The sequence below is a fragment of the Macaca mulatta genome, chromosome 16 (genome assembly GCF_049350105.2).
Source record: "Macaca mulatta isolate MMU2019108-1 chromosome 16, T2T-MMU8v2.0, whole genome shotgun sequence".
NCBI classification, from domain to species: domain Eukaryota; kingdom Metazoa; phylum Chordata; class Mammalia; order Primates; family Cercopithecidae; genus Macaca; species Macaca mulatta.
The window spans coordinates 51,012,059-51,030,139 of record NC_133421.1 but is presented as its reverse complement, the minus strand read 5'-3'; the positions used below and the strand labels follow the sequence as shown (position 1 = coordinate 51,030,139).

Below are 18,081 nucleotides of genomic sequence, written 5' to 3'. Positions count from 1 at the left end.
CTTTTTCATCCTTTAAGGTGTTGCTTTCCTGACCATTCCATCTAAGTACATACCCCTCTTTATTATTCTCTGTCATTGTATCCTGTTTGTTTCCTCTATAAAACTTATCCTGGGCTGGGTGCAGTGGCTCATGCCAGTAATCCCATCACTTTGGGAGGCCAAGGTGGACAGATCACCTGAGGTTGGGAGTTCAAGACCAGCCTGACCAACATGGAGAAACCCTGTCTCTACTAAAAATACAAAAATTAAAATTGCCAAAATAAGACTCCATTGTTTTATGGTTTATCAGTAATTAAACTATTTACTTCCAGGCAGAAGACAAGCACTAGAGTTAGATATCTAAGTGTTGTATGAAAAAAAAAGGCATTTTGCAAATGTAGAATGATATCTGTTCTGTCAATGAAACCTTTGCCAATCCTGTAAATGACTTTGTGTTAACTGTTAAGAATCCATACTTTTATGACTTTAAAAATTTAAAGTTTACTGGAAATTGGATTTAAAAGTGTATGTGTAATTCTTAAATTATACATTCATTTTGAAATTAAAAAAAAAAATACAAAAATTAGCTGGGCGTGGTGACACATGCCTGTAGTCCCAGCTACTCGGGAGGCTGAAGCAGGAGAATTGCTTGAACCCAGGAGGCGGAGGTTGCAGTGAGCCGAGATCACACCATAGCCCTGGGCGACAGAGCAAAACTCCGTCTGGCGACAGAGCAAAACTCCATCTAAAAAACAAACAACAAACAAAAAAAACCAAAAAAAAGCGTATCCCACTTTTAAGTTATATCCTATTAGTTTGTCATCTGCCTGTAGCTCCTATAGGTAAGGAGCCATGTCTGTGTTATGTATCAATATATACCCAGTGCCCAGAGTGCCTACTCAATAAATATTTATTGAATATTGTTTAAAGGTATAATTTTGTTTTGAGACAATGTTCTAATTAATATGTAATTATTAGTAATGTTAAATGTATTACCTCCTAATTCTTTTGCTGAAAATAGCCTTTTTTTCTTTCAGTAATTGCCCTTCCTTTTTGGCTGCTGCTTTAGCCAGAGCCACATCGGATGAAGTCCTTCAGAGTGATCTTTCTGCACATTATATCCCAAAGGAAACGGATGGCACAGAAGGGACTGTGGGTGAGTACATTTCTACATTATTTGTTTAAAAATATTAGAATCTTCTATGTGTAGTGGTCCACAGAAAATATCTGCAAAATACTAAATCTAATTACATTTGCTGGTTGTTTATATAGTGGTAGCAGGAGAAAAAAAAATGCAACTTTTTTCAAATAAATCAATAAAAGGAGGGAGAAGAGAAAAATACAAGTGTATTTTGAAAAAGGTAGAGTAGTATTTAGAAGGTAACTGGAGCAACAGGAGATTGTCATAAGTAATACCTACATGAATGGAAAGATTAAAGTGAAGAATGTGAAGATATAACAAAAAAGATGAGTGGGTGAGGGAGAATTTGAGCAAAACCTGAGAAATGTTTAGCTTACCTTTAAAAATCCAAGTTAGGCCAGGTGCAGTGGCTCATGCCTGTAATCCCAGCGTGAGAGGCCGAGGCGAGCAGATCCCCTGAGGTCAGGAGTTTGAGACCAGCCTGGCCAACGTGGTGAAACCCCATCTCTACTAAAAAGAATACAAAAATTAGCCAGCGTGGTGGTGCACACATGTGGTCCCAGCTATTCGAGAGGCTGAGGCAAGTGAATTGGTTGAACCTAGGAGGCAGAGGTTGCAGTGAGCTGAGATCGTGCTGCTGCACTCTAGCCTGGGAGAAAGAGAAAAAAAAAAAAAACACCTTCACTTTGTATCAAGTTAAAAGATACAAAAATCCAAGAAATCAGTTGTAACACAACTTCTCACTAATTATATTAAATTTTATATCTACCAATAAACAGAACTCTTTATGATAGATATGCAAATGTGATTTAATTGCATAGATCATTGTACCTTTTTTTCCAGATAAATTATGAGGCTCTATTTCTTTTTTCTTTCTTTTTTTTTTTTTTTGAGATGGAGTCTCGCTCTGTCGCCCAGGCTGGAGTGCAGTGGCCGGATCTCAGGTCACTGCAAGCTCCGCCTCCCGGGTTCACGCCATTCTCCTGCCTCAGCCTCCCGAGTAGCTGGGACTACAGGCGCCCGCCACCTCGCCTGGCTAGTTTTTTGTATTTTTTAGTAGAGATGGGGTTTCACCGTGTTAGCCAGGATGGTCTTGATCTCCTGACCTCGTGATCCACCCGTCTCGGCCTCCTAAAGTGCTGGGATTACAGGCTTGAGCCACCGTGCCCAGCCGAGGCTCTATTTCTTAACGAAGTCATGTTTATTAATGTCTTAGGCTTATACATATTTGACAGGATCAAAGAAAATATTTTTATAAAAATTAGAGAATTACTACTCAAAATTGTTAAGAAAGTTTAATATTTCAGATTTGTTCTATTTAAAGCATTTGCCTTTAAACATGATATATATGGAGCAAAGCATATATTAATGAATCTGAGTAGCTGGATTCCAGAGAATGTGAGGCAGATATAAAAGTAAACATTTCTGTTCTTCCTTTATCTCTGTAGATTGTGACAGAATATTGGCAAGGAAGGAATCACTCTTCTTGTTTTTACTGACAGTAACTGATTCACCTAGAACCAAATTGTTCCAGAGTCAAGTTGGATAGAATTTTTGCTATAAAGCATTGGTCTTTCCTCTGCTACTGATGCATAGAATAAAAGCCTTATGATGAAAAGATAGATTAAATTCTGCTTCACTCCAGCCAGGGTAACAGCTGATTCAGCTCCAGCTCAGAACAATGACATTAATGACTGATGAGTAATTTACAGCTGTGAGGGGGTGGACTGCTACTTCGGACAATTTTCACTTTTTCGCATCCCTTTTTTTACTTTATTTTTCCATTTCAAGCAGCAATTATTTATATACTGATGTCTTACACTACTCCCTGCAGAAGGAGAATACTTAATCTAGAAAGATTGGAGTGTTGTCCTACATGCCCACTTTGGAAGAATTTTTTGATCCCTGTAAGATAGAAAAAGTGAAATGAAGCATTTTCTTTTGGTGGACATAATTGGTTATTCTGATTTTTTATTTTTCCAAGAGATTACCTAGTACTGTCTCCATGCGACTGCTGTGATTCAGACTGATCTACTATTATTCTAAACTATTTGGAAATCCTGTATTTATTTAGCCCCAATCACTCAGGGTGAACTGCACCACACAGAATCTCTATGGGGCATATTGTGTTTATCCAAACATCAGAGAAGGAAATGAGCATACTGAATAAGGCCTGCTGTCACTGGCTTAAAGTCCTCACTGAAGTGCCTTTTGTCTCTCCTCTTGGTTGTTTCCAAAAACAGACTTAAAAAAAAAAATCCTTAAAGTTCTTTTCATGTTTTCATTATCCCTGACAGAATGTTTGCTAAGTGACCTTGGATATCTCACTTGGTACACATTTAGTTTGGTAGATACACCTTTTGTCCAGACAACCTAAAACCAATTTGAGGGCCAGGTATGGTGGCTCATGCCTGTAATGCCAGTGATTTGGGAGGCCAAGGCAAGAGGATCACTTGAGACCAGGAGTTTGAGACCAGCCTGGGCAATATAGTGAGGCACTATTTCTACAAAAAATTTAAAAATTAGCTGGGCATGGTGGCATGCACCCGTAATCCCAGCCACTTGGGAGGCTGAGGTAGGAGAATCACTTGAGCCCAGGAGTTCAAGGTTACAGTGAGCTATGTACTACAGCCCGGTCAACAGAGTGAGACCCTGTCTCAAACAATGACAACAAGAACCCAAAAACCAATTTGAAATATCACAGTGTAAAAATTATTATTTTTATTTATTTATTTATTTATTTATTTTTTGAGAGAGAGAGAGGGTCTCCCTCTGTTACCCAGGCTGGAGGGCCGTGGTATGATCACGGCTCGCTGAAGCCTCTACCTTCCAGGCTCAAGTGATCCTCGCACCTCAGCCTCATGAGTAGCTGGGACTACAGGCATGCACACCACACTCAGCTAATGTTTGTATTTTTTGTAGAGACAGGGTCTCGCCATGTTGCCCAGGCTGGTCTTGAACTCCTGGGCTCAAGTGATCCTCCTGCCTTGGCCTCCTAAAGTGCTGGGTTTACAGTGGTGAGCCACTAAGCCCAGCCCACTATAAAAATTAAAAACAAGAAGGGAAAATGATCACTAATACAGAGGAAATTAAAGAATAATAAAAAGTTTTTGTAAATAAATTTGAAAACCTGGATGTTTTCTAGAAAAAAAAAAAAATTAACAAAGGTTACCTAAGAAGAAAGAGATTGAGAAAGTTATCAAGGAACAATCCCCACAAAAGGCCATGGAGTAGGTGACTCTACAAGTAAGGTGAACATTTTCAAATGATCAAAGGTGGATAATTCCAATGGTTTTTATTTTTTTATTGTATAGTTATTTATTATTTTTTGAGACAGAGTCTTGCTCTTCCTTCAAGAATCTTCCTCCCAAAGTGCTGGGATTACAGGCATGAACCACTGTGCCCAGTCCCAATCCTTTTTAAAATGAATGCTCCAATTGCACAGGAAAAGAAGGAAAATTTGCATAATATAACACTGATACCAGAACCCACCCAAGACTAAAAAAGGAAATGAGAGACCAGTCTTAGTTGTCAACATAAAAAAATCTTAAGTAGGCTGGGTGTGGTGGCTATGCCTGTAATCCCAGCACTTTGGGAGGGCAAGGCAGGTGGATCACCTGAGGTCAGGAGTTCGAGACCAGACTGCCCAACATAGTGAAACCCCTTCTCTACTAAAAATACAAAAATTAGACAGGAGTGGTGGCATGCACCTGCAGTCCCAGCTACTTGGGAGGCCGAAGCAGGAGAATTGCTTGAACCTAGAAGGTGGAGGTTGCGGTGAGCCGAGATTGTGCCATTGTACTCCAGCCTGGGCAACGAGAGTGAGACTCCATCTCAAAAAAAAAAAAAAAAAAAAAGGCTGAGTGTGTGGCTCACACCTGTAATCCCAGCACTTTGGGAGGCCAATGTGGGCGGATCACAAGATCAGGAGATCGAGACCATCCTGGCTAACACGGTGAAACCCCCTCTCTACTAAAAATACAAAAATTAGCCAGGAGTGGTGGCCGATGCCTGTAGTCCCAGCTACTTGGGAGGCTGAGGCGGGAGAATGGCGTGAACCCGGGAGGCGGAGCTTGCAGCAAGCTGAGATTGAGCCACTGCACTCCAGCCTGGGTGACAGAGCGAGACTCTGTCTCAAAAAATAAAAATAAAAAAAAAAGGCCTTGACCTCCCAAAGTGCTAGGATTACAGGCATGAGCCACTGTGCCCAGCCTTAAAAAAAAAAAAAAAAATTAAGTAAAATATTTGTATATTGAGTATAGCAGTTAATTCATTCACTGAATATTTTATTGAGGGTCTACTATATATGCTACTATATATGAATAATACTGGGGAAACAACAGTGAGCAAAACTTCAAGAACAAAATATTGGGAAGTCTATAGCACAACTTATATATTAATAGGGGAAAATAAAAATAAGCAGTAATCTCTAAAGATGCCAAAAGAAACATTTGATAAAATTTAATATCATTCCTAATTTTTAAAATATTCTTTATAAAGTAGGCCTAGATGGATATATCTTGGATGTCACGTTTATGCTTAATGTGTATTCTGGAATTTGTCAGTTGTACATGATTACAAACACAGCTTCAGTTGTCTTCAGCAAAACAGAATGCATTGACTACCTTCCAGGATAAGGGATACACAGGCAGATTCAAGGCTTCAAATGATCTCAACAGAACCTGGCATTTCTCCAACTCTCAGCTGTACTTTCTTTCATTTTGATTTTGTCTTCAGGTTCCATGAGGTGGCAGTATGACTTGCTGGGAATCCAGGTCTTCATCTGTCCAAACTCAAGTTGAGCAGGAAAACAAGAGTAGATTTTCTCAGTTGTTCTTACAGAAGCCACAGGATTTACTCTAATTGGTCCAACTTGGATGGTTTCCCATTCCTGAACTAATCACTGTGGCCAAAGGATGGGATTCTCTAACTGGCTAAACCCGAATCACAGGGTTTCAGATAAAGAAAGAAGGAAATGTTATTGGAAGAAAGAGCAATGTTTGGTAGTTTTAAATAACAATTAAAGCCTCACGCCTGTAATCCCAGCACTTTGGGAGGCTGAGGTGGGCGGATCACGAGGTCAGGAGATTGAGACCATCCTGGCTACACGGTGAAACCCCGTCTCTACTAAAAATACAAAAAATTAGCTGGGCGTGGTGGCGGACGCCTGTAGTCCCAGCTACTCGGGAGGCTGAGGCAGGAGAATAGTGTGAACCCGGGAGGCAGAGCTTGCAGTGAGCCGAGATCGCGCCACTGCACTCCAGCCTGGGCGACAGAGCGAGACTCCGTCTCAAAAAAAAAAAAGAAATGCAAAGTTCTGGCCGGGACATGGCTCATGCCTGTAATCCCAGCACTTTGGGAGGCCAAGGAGGGTGGATCACTTGAGGTCAGGAGCTCAAGACCAGTCTGGCCAACATGGTGAAATTCCGTCTCTATTAAAAATACAAAAATTAGCTCGGTATGAAAAGAAAAATAATTATAATAAAGCAAAGTCTGATTCAAAATGGCAAATAAATAAGTAGGAATAAAGTGATTAAGAAATATGAAGGACTTACATTAAAACTCTATTGAGCAACATAAAAAGGATTTAACTTTTAAAAAAATACAATTTTTTCCTGGAATAGACTTAATATGAAAATGATATATATTTTTTCCAAATCTTTAAATTTAATGTGATCCCAAACACAATAGCAACAGGTTTTTCTGACCAAACTTGTCAAAATGTTTAGAAAGTTCACCTGGAAAAATAAACACAAAAACCAAGTGACATCCTTTAAAATTAAGAGTAATAGATAGGAAAACTAGACCTCCTGATATTAAAAAATTTTAAAGTTATGGTAACTTAAAGAGAATGGTAGCATTATAGAAATAGATGCTGAGATGAGTGAAGCAGAACACAATCAAGAAGCATATAAATGTTTAATATTTTAATGGTTATTCAATTTATGTGACAGTTTGCATATTTATTTTTTCAACAAGCATCTAATATATACCCTGCTGTCTGCTAGGTACTATATTATGGCTTGTCAAGGGCAATTAAGACAGTCGCTATCTGCAGTCTAATTTGGAGATGAAGAACATGGACTTTTGAGTCAGATAAACCTAGGATTGAGAATGATGTTACCTATTTGTGAAATGTTCTAGAGGCATGGAATGTAGCAGATACTCAATAAATGTTATTTATTATTACCAAAAGTAGTTAAGAGCTTTAATAGACAGCGTGAACAAAGTATAATGGGGACACAGGGGAAGGAGCAACTGGGAGTGGTATGAACATATCTAGTGATTTACCAAATGTTAGAGGAAACTGATATTACTTCCTCTAATCAGTTTAATCTGTCTATACCAGCTCTGTCCAATAGACAGTGCAATGATGGAAATGTTCCCTGCCTGTGTTGCCCTATGTAGGAGCCATTAGCCACATGTGGTTATCAAGCAATTGAAATAGAGCTAATGTGACCGAAAAACTGAATTTTAAATTTTATTTAATTTTAACTTACTTTTTAAGAGATGGGGTCTTGCTATGTTGGCCAGGCCGGAGTGCAGTGGCTATTCACAGGAGCTATCACGTCATCCTATAGCCTCAAATTCCTGGGCTCAAGCAATTCTCCCACCTCAGCCTCCCAGGTAGCTGGAGCTGTTGGCACATTGGGACCGCTGCACCCTACTGATTAATTTAAATAACCATGGCTGGGCGTGGTGGCTCACACCTGTAATCCCAGCACTTTGGGAGGCCAAGGCAGATAGATCACCTGAGGTCAGGATTTTGAGACCAGCCTGACTAACATGGAGAAACCCCATCTCTACTAAAAATATAAAATTAGCTGGGCTGTAATGCCAGCTATTTGGGAGGCTGAGGCTGGAGAACTGCTTGAACCTGGGAGGCGGAGGTTGCGGTGAGCTGAGATCATGCCATTGCACTCCAGCCTGGGCAACAAGAGTGAAACTCCATCTCAAAAAAAAAAAGAAATGTAAATAACCGCATGTAGTTAGTAGGTACTGTACTTGACAATGCAGATCTATATAAGAGTAATATACAAGCCAAAGAATGATATAATAGTTTATATTGTTATCTGGGAACTATCCTGATAGTTAATATGTTGTTTCACCCTACCCAATTCTCCCTCAAAGTTTCTAAATTCACTTGATTGTTTTGTAATCCTCTGTTAATAGCTATGTCAGATGAGGACATGTCCATCTCAGGGTCTGCATCTGGGGCCCTATACTGCTGCAGAGACCAGATAGGTGGCAGTCATACAAGCAAGTAATTGCTGGCTGGAAGAAATAGTCTCTGGCAAGCTAGTGCTTAAATAAAACTTGTAGTTGCTTAAAACAATCAAAATATTGGATTGTCTATTGACCTCAATTTCCTTCTTGTATATACCTCCACAGGCTGTCTTTGCTCTTTATCTTTTCTCTTTTAAATTCACCCTTGGTTTTCAGTTATATAAAAATGCTAACAGTAGGGACAGGCATGGTAGCTCATGCCTGTAATCCCAGTACTTTGGGAGGCCAAGGTAGGAGGATCACTTGAGACCAGGAGTTTGAGATGAGCCTGAGCAATATAGTAAGACCCCCATCTTAACAAAAAAAAAGTTTGTTTTTTTTTTTTAAATTAGCCAGGCATGGTGGCATGTACCTGTGATCCCAGCTACTTGAGAGGCTGAAGCAGAAGGATTGCTTGATCCCAGGAATTTGAGGCTGCAGTGAGCTGTGATTGCATCACCCCACTCCAGCCTAGGCAACAGAGAGAGACACTCTTATTTAAAAAAAAAAAAAAAAGTCTGGGCGTGGTGGCTCAAGCCTGTAATCCCTACACTTTGGGAGGCCGAGACGGGCAGATCACGAGGTCAGGAGATCGAGACCATCCTGGCTAACATGGTGAAACCCTGTCTCTACTAAAAAATACAAAAAACTAGCCAGGTGAGGTGGCCGGCGCCTGTAGTCCCAGCTACTTGGGAGGCTGAGGCAGGAGAATGGCATAAACCCAGGAGGCGGAGCTTGCAGTGAGCTGAGATCCGGCCACTGCACTCCAGCCTGGGCGACAAAGCGAGACTCCGTCTCAAAAAAAAAAAAAAAAAGGCCGGGCATGGTGACTCATGTAATCCCAGCACTTTGGGAGGCTGAGGTGGTTGGATCACCTGAGATCAGGAGTTCAAGACTAGCCTGGCCAATATGGTGAAACCCCATCTCTACTAAAAATACAACAAAATTAGCTGAGTGTGGTGGCGGGCGCCTGTAATCCCAGTTACTTGGGAGGCTGAGGCAGGAGAATCGCTTGAACCTGAGAGGCGGAGGTTGCAGGGAGCTGAGAATGTGCCATTGCACTCCAGCCTAGGTGACAAGAGTGAAACTCTGTCTCAAAAAAAAAAAAAAATTGGCCAGGCGCAGTGGCTCACACCTGTAATCCTAGCACTTTGGGAGGCTGAGGCGGGTGGATCACGAGGTCAGGAGTTCAAGGCCAGCCAGTTGGAGACCATCCTAGCCAACATGGTGAAAACCTGTCTCTACTAAAAATGCAAAATATTAGCCGGGCGTGGTGGCGGGCACCTGTAGTCCCAGCTACTTGGGAGGCTGAGGCAGGAGAATGGCGTGAACCCGGGAGGCAGAGCTTACAGTGAGCCAAGATCCCGCCACTGCATTCCAGCCTGGGTGATGGAGGGAGACTCTGTCCAAAAAAAAAAAATTTAAAAATTAGCCAGGCGTGTTGGTGGGGGCCTGTAATCCCAGCTACTCAAGAGGCTGAGGCAGGAGAATAGCTTGAGCCCAGGAAGTGGAGATTGCAGTGAGCCGAGATTGCGCCACTGCTCTCTAGCCTGGACCACAGAGCAAGACTCTGTCTCAGAAAAAATAAAAAATAAAAATAAAAGAGACAAAACCACAAGACAGGATTTACTACCCTGTGCTATGTTAATGAGGAAAAAAAGGACAAAAACTTGAGGTCAGCTTTTTTAATACAGTCATTTAAAAAATAATTTTGAATAAGAAAAGAGGTAAATGTAGTCACAGATTAAGGCAAAGACAGTACTGAGAATCAAATTGGTAGTCCAGGTCCCAGGCTGTTCTAGAACATATAGTCTCTCTCTTCTTTGGGATTTGTATTCTAGATTGGAGGAGGCATGTGTAGCCATTGCCATCTGGCACTTATTTTCTCAGGCTGTCAAGCTGTATCTGATTTAGTTCAGTAAAAAGAAAATTTAAGTTCGATTTTTTTTTTTTTCACCTGAGATGTAAGAGGAACTTCTAAAATACTGGCCTGAGAAAACCTAATCTCTCTTGGGTTATTTCCGTAGCTCAACTTAAGTGGAGGACAACTTGAGTGGAGGGTTCAATGATAGGAAATACAATCTCTTCAGTATCATTCAGTGTTGCTTAAAAGGCTTACACATCTGTCCATCTACTGAGGGTACATGTCTACCTCAGAAGTCAGCTTGCCAATTCTACCCAATAGGTGAAGCGGTAAACACAGGTGAAGCGGTAGGCTTAGGGTCAAGAGACCTGTTAGTATTGCTCCTCTGGCTGCTCTCTGTCTTTTTCTATCTAGGATCACACGCATAGACAGAGTTTAAGTACATTTTCCTTAGAGTCGTATAAAAGTTTTAGCTCATTTGCTAACCTATTGGCTAAACTATTTAAACTATGGCCTAAAACTTTAATAAACAAATATATCAAACAGAAAAAACAGGCCGGGTGTGGTGGCTCATGCCTGTAATCCCAGCACTTTGGGAGGCCAAGGCGGGTGGATCACCTGAGGTCAGGAGTTCAAGACCAGCCTGGCCAACATGGTGAAACCCCGACTCTACTAAAAATACAAAAAATTAGCCGGGCGTGATGGCAGGCACCTGTAATCCCAGCTACTTGGGAGGCTGAGGCAGGAGAATAACTTGAACCTGGGAGGCGGAGGTTGCAGTGAGCTGAGAGAGAGCGCCATTGCACTCCATCCTGGGCAACAAGAGCAAGACTCTGTCTCAAAAAAAAATAATAATAATAATAGTAATAATTTAAAATATATATATATATGTATATATATATACACACAATTCAGTTACAAATGATCATTTATAGGAGAAAAAGGAATTGGATGTAAAGGAAGAAGTCAGGGAGAAAGAGGACAAAGACAAATGGTAAGCAACATACACCCTTCTTATTTCTGTAGTTAGTGGGCTGTTTTCATAGGCCTTCCATATTCCAATAAACACAGTATTTATCCAGCTAATTGGACTATGGAAGTAGTGTTAATCACTGCTTATTTTTCTAAGCATAGGAGGCTTGGCTCTCCTGGTGATAACCATAGCAAACAACCAAAAAGGAACCGGCGCTGGGAACTAGGGAGCAGTGTGGTGAGAGCACTTCTCCAGCTGGAAGAAATCAAGCCAGGAATAGGTCCAGCCCTGGCCAAAGGTTTTCTCCTCATGACATAAGAATATTTAGTGGCAGCTGCAGGCTGATGATTTTCTACTAGATAGGTTGTGATTTTCTCTCTTCAGAAGCAGCATTTCATTTTTCTTGAGAAGGATGAATTTCTTCTATTAAGGAGGAACTTGACTAAGGTGACCTACTTCTGTCTTTACCAAGCAGAGAAGTGAAAAGCAGTTTTACAAGGCTCTTCATTGGGGGTTTCTGTGTTTCTTTCACAGAGATTGAGACAGTGAAATTGGCCCGTTCTGTCTTCAGCAAACTACACGAGATTTGCTGCAGCTGGGTGAAAGACTTCCCCCTCCGCAGGAGACCCCAGCTTTATTATGAGACATCAATCCATGCCATCAAAAACATGCGCAGGAAAATGGAGGACAAACATGTCTGCATTCCTGACTTTAATATGCTCTTCAACCTAGAGGTAAAGGGCACTTCCGGAGAGTCAGTGAGATTTTAAAGACAAAACAAACACCTTCATGGTCCTGTTAGAAAAGGAAAACTTCTGATATATTTCTAATTGTATCTTTGGTAGATTAGAGTAGCGCTAAATGCAAAGTGGCACAAATTTGCAACAGAAAAGGAACTATTTTATGTTCTTTTGAATAGGTAATGCATTCACATGGTTCAAAACTGGGAAAATAAAAATGTCTCTCTTATCCTTGCCTCCCAGGTACTCAGTTCCCTTCCATGGAGGCAAGGTAGTCTTTTGTGTCACTTTCCTTGAGACCAGGAGTTTGAGACCAGCCTGGGTGACAGACATAGTGAGACTGTCTCTTAAAAAAAAAAAAAAAAAAAAAAATTTTTTTAAATTACATCTCAATGAAGCTGTTTTGTAAACCAAACCAAAAAACCCAAACTATTTCTATAGTATAATCAAATGGTGTATTAAGTTCTCACATTACTATGTTGCTAAAGCAACACAAACACAAAAGGAAGATTTAAGACTGATGCAGTTTATTTCATGTGATTTTCTTTTTAAAATCTTGGTCTCTGAGATAGGAAAGTAGCTGAAATTATATTTCATGAATCTCTGTATCTGACAAATTGGATCCATATGAGCCTTGGCAGCTTAATAACTATTTTCTTGTTATCTTTTTCTTTTTCTATTAAATGTATTATGTTAATGCAAACAGAAGTAGGTTTGTTTCCTTTGCCTGTCACTTGCCTCTTTTCTTCACTCAGTCCATAACTTAAAAATTACAATGTAGTAATTTATACAAAGCACAATATTTCCTCTATTTAGCAGCTAAATTTAAATTTTAGCTTACTGTCAAGGTCTAATCAGCAATGATGGCAAGTTGGTAATTGGTGCTTATGTTATAAAGATAGATCAACTGATGTCTTTGTTTCTAGTAACATGGCCATGCAAATGTAACCCAGAAGGATTGTGTGATAAACAATCCTTATATCACTATACCTATTTGAAGATTATACTCATATTTAAGGGCATTATTGTTGTTTGTTGACTTGATTGGTTTCTATTTTGCCTCCTAATTTCAAAATTAACCCAGAGGACTTAACTCAGAAAGGAGCACCTTGCTATAGTGAAACAGATTGTGGGAGCAATACGGCAACACATATTTAGAACCTAATAAATTTTCACACTCTTTGATCTGGTCATTTCACTTTTAATTCTTTATTATGAGAAAACAAATACAGAAAAGTCTTAGGCATATGTTTTGTTTGACATAAATGTTTTTACAACATTGTTTATAATAAATTGAAAATTATCTAAATCATGAAAGGGAATAACTATGATATGCTCATATAAGATGCATATTTTAAGCCATTTATAACAATGTCTTTAAGTAAATATTTGTGAGATGAGGAAATGCCAATAATAAAAATGACAGGCCAGGTGCAGTGGCTCACACCTGTAATCCCAGCACTTTGGGAGGCCGAGGTGGGCGGAGCACGAGGTCAGGAGATCAAGACCATCCTGGCTAACACGGTGAAACCCCATCTCTACTGAAAATACAAAAAATTAGCCGGGCGTGGTGGCGGGCACCTGTAGTCCCAGCTACTTGGGAAGCTGAGGCAGGAGAATGGTGTGAACCTGTGAGGCGGAGCTTGCAGCGAGCCGAGATCGCACCACCGCACTCCAGCCTGAGTGACAGAGCGAGACCCCGTCTCAAAATATAAAATATAAAATTAAAAAAAAAAAAGACAAAAAGTAGGCTATAAAATATCATGCACATTCTGATCCTAATTTCATTTATATATATATGTATGTATATATATAGAGATAGAGAAGACTGGTTATCTGTGTATAGTGGAATTATTGGTGATTTTCCTTTGTTATTAGTCTGAATTGTCATACATTATTGTAATAGGAAAAACATCAGTGAATGTTTTTTGTTTTTTTATTATAATTTTATTTATTGCTTTTTTTTTTTTTTTTTTTTTTTTTTTTTGAGACGGAGTCTCGCTCTGTCGCCCAGGCTGGAGTGCAGTGGCGCGATCTCGGCTCACTGCAAGCTCCGCCTCCCGGGTTCACGCCATTCTCCTGCCTCAGCCTCCCGAGTAGCTGGGACTACAGGCGCCCACAACCGCGCCCGGCTAATTTTTTGTATTTTTAGTAGAGACGGGGTTTCACCGTGGTCTCGATCTCCTGACCTTGTGATCCGCCCGCCTCGGCCTCCCAAAGCACTGGGATTACAGGCGTGAGCCACCGCGCCCGGCCTTTTTTGTTTTTTTAAAAAGAAGCTATACATTTTTTATTTTTTAAAGAAATCCATTTGGCTTCCTTTTGTTTCTTCTGGTGCTATTTCGAATTATTTAAAAATGAGTACTGCTTTAGTAGAGATAGAAATACTACCTGTCAGGATTATTTCTTTTTTTTTTTTTTTGAGACGGAGTCTCGTTTGCTCTGTCACCAGGCTGGAGTGAAGTGGCGCGATCTCGGCTCACTGCAACCTCCGCCTCCCAGGTTCAAGAGATTCTCCTGCCTCCCGAGTAGCTGGGAGTACAGGCGTGTGCCACCACACCCAGCTAATTTTTGTATTTTTAGTAGAGAAGGGGTTTCACTATGTTGGCCAGGATGGTCTTGATCTCTTGACCTTGTGATCTGCCCGCCTCGGCCTCCCAAAGTGCTGGAATTACAGGTGTGAGCCACCACGCCCAGCCAGTATTATTTCTAGAGAGTTGTTTAATCCTTTCTTAATGGCACTAAAGTTGCTAAATGAACTAATTGTAATGTGTGTGTTAGAGAAAGGTTTCATAATATTTTGGTTACTATTCTATGGACATTTATATTTGATACTTTTGTGAATGTAATATACCCTTTTAAAAGTAACTTTTTCAGCCGGCCGGGCACAGTGGCTCTTGCCTGTAATCCCAGCTACTTGGGAGGCTGAGGCGGGATGATCTTTTGAGCCCAGGAATTCGAAGTTACAATGATCTGTGATCATGCCACTCTACCCTAGCCTGGGTGACAAAGTGAGACCCTGATTCTAAAAATAAATAAATAAAAATAACTTTTTCAAAGTACAGATATACTTGTTATATTAGTAGCCCTTCCAAATCCCCATGAGACAGCAACTCGTCCCTGCCTAACAGATGAGAAAACTACATGATTCGCTTAAGAATCAATGACAGGCCTGGACTCTTCTAAGGCTCTTAGAGCCTAGGAAAAAGAAGTCAAAAGACTTGCAAATGAAAATTATTACATACTGTTTGCCTGAAGGGAGCTCAGGACTCAGTGTGAGTTCAGTGCGTCGCAGATCTTATAAGTGAGACAGATCTGAGATTTAAACACTTGAGCAGATGATAAAGCAGCAAACTGCTTAATTGTTGATGTGGAATCTTATGATTAGGCTTCTTTTGTCAAGACAAAGCACAGAGTTGGAAGATCCTCCTCTGGCAGTTGCCTTTGCAAGGAAACGTGAAACTAAAATCTTAGACCATGGGGTGAGGCAAAGTGGTCAGCCACACAGGGCATTTGAGCATCTGATGTGGTTCAAGTTTGGTAAACTAGTTTAGAGATGCTGTGCTATTTATGGTGAGAATGCAGTGTGACTGGGAATGATTTATGAGGAAGGTATTATGGTTTAGAAGTATGTTTATGCTTTCATATCTTTATATATTTTAAACTTGAATTTAATTGGCCTTGTGTTGGAAGACCAGATATTTTCTATTGTTCTCAGGTTCTAATTTTGCTATTCAAGTACTTTCATTTTGAAAAAAATCACTCAATCTGGAGCTGCTTTTGTTCAGTTCCTTCTCACACCCTACCTATTCCCCCTCCCCCAACTTGTAACAGCAATTTTGAAGCAAATGTACGTGGGTGGTTTCCATGGTACAAGACAACAACTTTCACAGAGAGAGGGCACTTCAGCTTGAACTAATTGGGCATGACGTGTTCCAGTGTTCTGGTGTGTAAACACAGATGCCCTAATATTGTAGGTATTTCAGCAGTTGATCAGGCATGTTAGAGAAGGAAAACATTTAGTCTCATTATTCCAAATGACAAATGCAGTGGAGGAGAAAGGATGGGCAACAATGATGCCAGGAGATTGGTTCATTTGAATCATGCTGTACCCAACTCCCTTAACTGTTCTGTGTTTCCGTTGACAGGACCAGGAAGAACAAGCTTACTTTGCAGTGTTTGATGGCCATGGGGGAGTAGATGCTGCTATTTATGCCTCCATTCACCTCCACGTTAACTTAGTCCGCCAGGAGATGTTCCCCCATGATCCTGCTGAGGCCCTGTGCAGGGCCTTCCGGGTCACTGATGAGCGGTTTGTGCAGAAAGCAGCCAGGGAGGTATGCCCCTTTCTCACAAATTCCAGCTAGAAATGCACTAGCTGAGCTCAATTTGGTCTGTGTGGTTAAAGGGCTATTTAGATTTTCTCTTTCTGGGCAGACATTATCCAAACTGTATTCTTGACTCATAGTATTGGATTCTGTTGTAGTTCTAAATCCCTCCTCAGGAATAGTTTCAGGGGGTACAATGATGTACTGTATAGAAACTCTCAAGCTGTAATTTTCTGGATTCATTTCTGTAATAATTGCTGGATTTGGCAGGTGAGTTTCATCTTTCTTTTATTCACCATTGCCTGTCAGGTTCACACCAGGACCATCTCTCTAAGCAGACTCTTGCTGACAAGATCTGGATATGGTGAATAAAACAATGGTCTAAAAAAGAAACAGAAACTGGGATTACTTCCATACATTTGGTTCTAAATGGGTAGGCAGTGTTTTGCTGTGTATCTCTTGAGGGAAAATTCGCTTGGAAAGGGTGAATCCTTAAATGATCCTTGAGCTGATTTTTCTCTTAATAAGGGAGAAAAGTCAGAGCTCATGTCCTACATTGCGAAGGTTAATCAGACCTAAGTTTTTTTACTTTGAATAAATGGCAAGGACTCTATATTAAGGTCTAAAAGTAAAAAAAATAAAATAAAAAAAATCTAATTATTGTTCTGGGTATTGGTACATAATTAACTACAGTGTTCTATATTGAATTTTTAACTGGGGGTGAATAGAAAGAAAATAATTTTTAATTTTTAAAAGTAATTACAGAAGTAGATAGACAAAAAATAAGACTCCTGCACTGTGACTTAAAAAAGAGTTAATGTTTAAGTCAAAAAAAAAAAAAAGAGTTAATTTTTTTTTTTTTTTTTTGAGATGGAGTCTCGCTTTGTAGCCCAGGCTGGAGTGCAGTGGCGCAATCTCGGCTCACTGCAAGCTCCGCCTCCTGGGTTCACGCCATTCTCCTGCCTCAGCCTCCGAGTAGCTGGGACTATAGGCACCCGCCACCTCGCCCGGCTAATTTTTTGTATTTTTAGTAGAGACAGGGTTTCACCATGTTAGCCAGGATGGTCTCGATCTCCTGACCTCGTGATCCGCCCGCCTCGGCCTCCCAAAGTGTTGGGATTACAGGCGTGAGCCACCGCGCCCGGCACATTAACTCTTTTTTAAAATAGGCTTGAAGAGATCAGGGTAATCATTTAATCCATTTTTTTGATAGCATAGTTATGCTACAAGCAATAATGGGGCTTGGAATTAATGAAACAATAATTCAGACCTATTTGGTATTAAGAAAGAGAATTATTCTTAATCTCTCCCCTCCCCTAAATTTGGATTAATATGCAAATCCAACAGTAACCAGTAGAGTCCACACAAAGAGGTGGTGCTGGAGAATCAAGCTGCTCTTGACCTCAGAGCTCCCAGTCTCTTGAGGACCTGTGTTCTGCTTGGCTCTGCCTCTCTTGAAGCTGCAGGCTTTTATCATCTGATTTGAGGACAACGGCGGGCCCCTGAGAGGTGACCTGTAATCACCAATATGAAACAAAGAGAATCACTCTGTCTTCTTTATCCTCTATTCTATTCTTTTTCCTCTGTCTTCTCAAAATTGGTTTTTTTTTTTTTTTTCTGACCATGTTTACCTCATTTGTTTTGTCAATGACCATGGCGTCTCTCAGTTCTGTCAATAGTTCTGAATAATTTAGGTTTGTCTCAGCAGCCCCTTTTCTCCTTCGTATGCTTCCGTGTGCCGCTAACCACTGGGAAGAAAGCAGCTATTCCTGTTGTGAAGCAGCCCTGCC

General features: G+C 40.5%; 1 protein-coding gene across 1 annotated transcript in view; it reads left to right on the top strand.

Moving 5' to 3' along the window:
• PPM1E (protein phosphatase, Mg2+/Mn2+ dependent 1E) overlaps positions 1-18,081 on the top strand; it is a 230,065-nt gene that overhangs the window by 197,304 nt on the left and 14,680 nt on the right. The window contains exons 2-4 of the mRNA XM_015119127.3: positions 1,017-1,135; positions 11,758-11,957; positions 16,112-16,300. Of these exons, the coding sequence (XP_014974613.3) occupies positions 1,017-1,135; positions 11,758-11,957; positions 16,112-16,300 (508 nt within the window). The remainder of the gene's footprint in view (positions 1-1,016; positions 1,136-11,757; positions 11,958-16,111; positions 16,301-18,081) is intronic.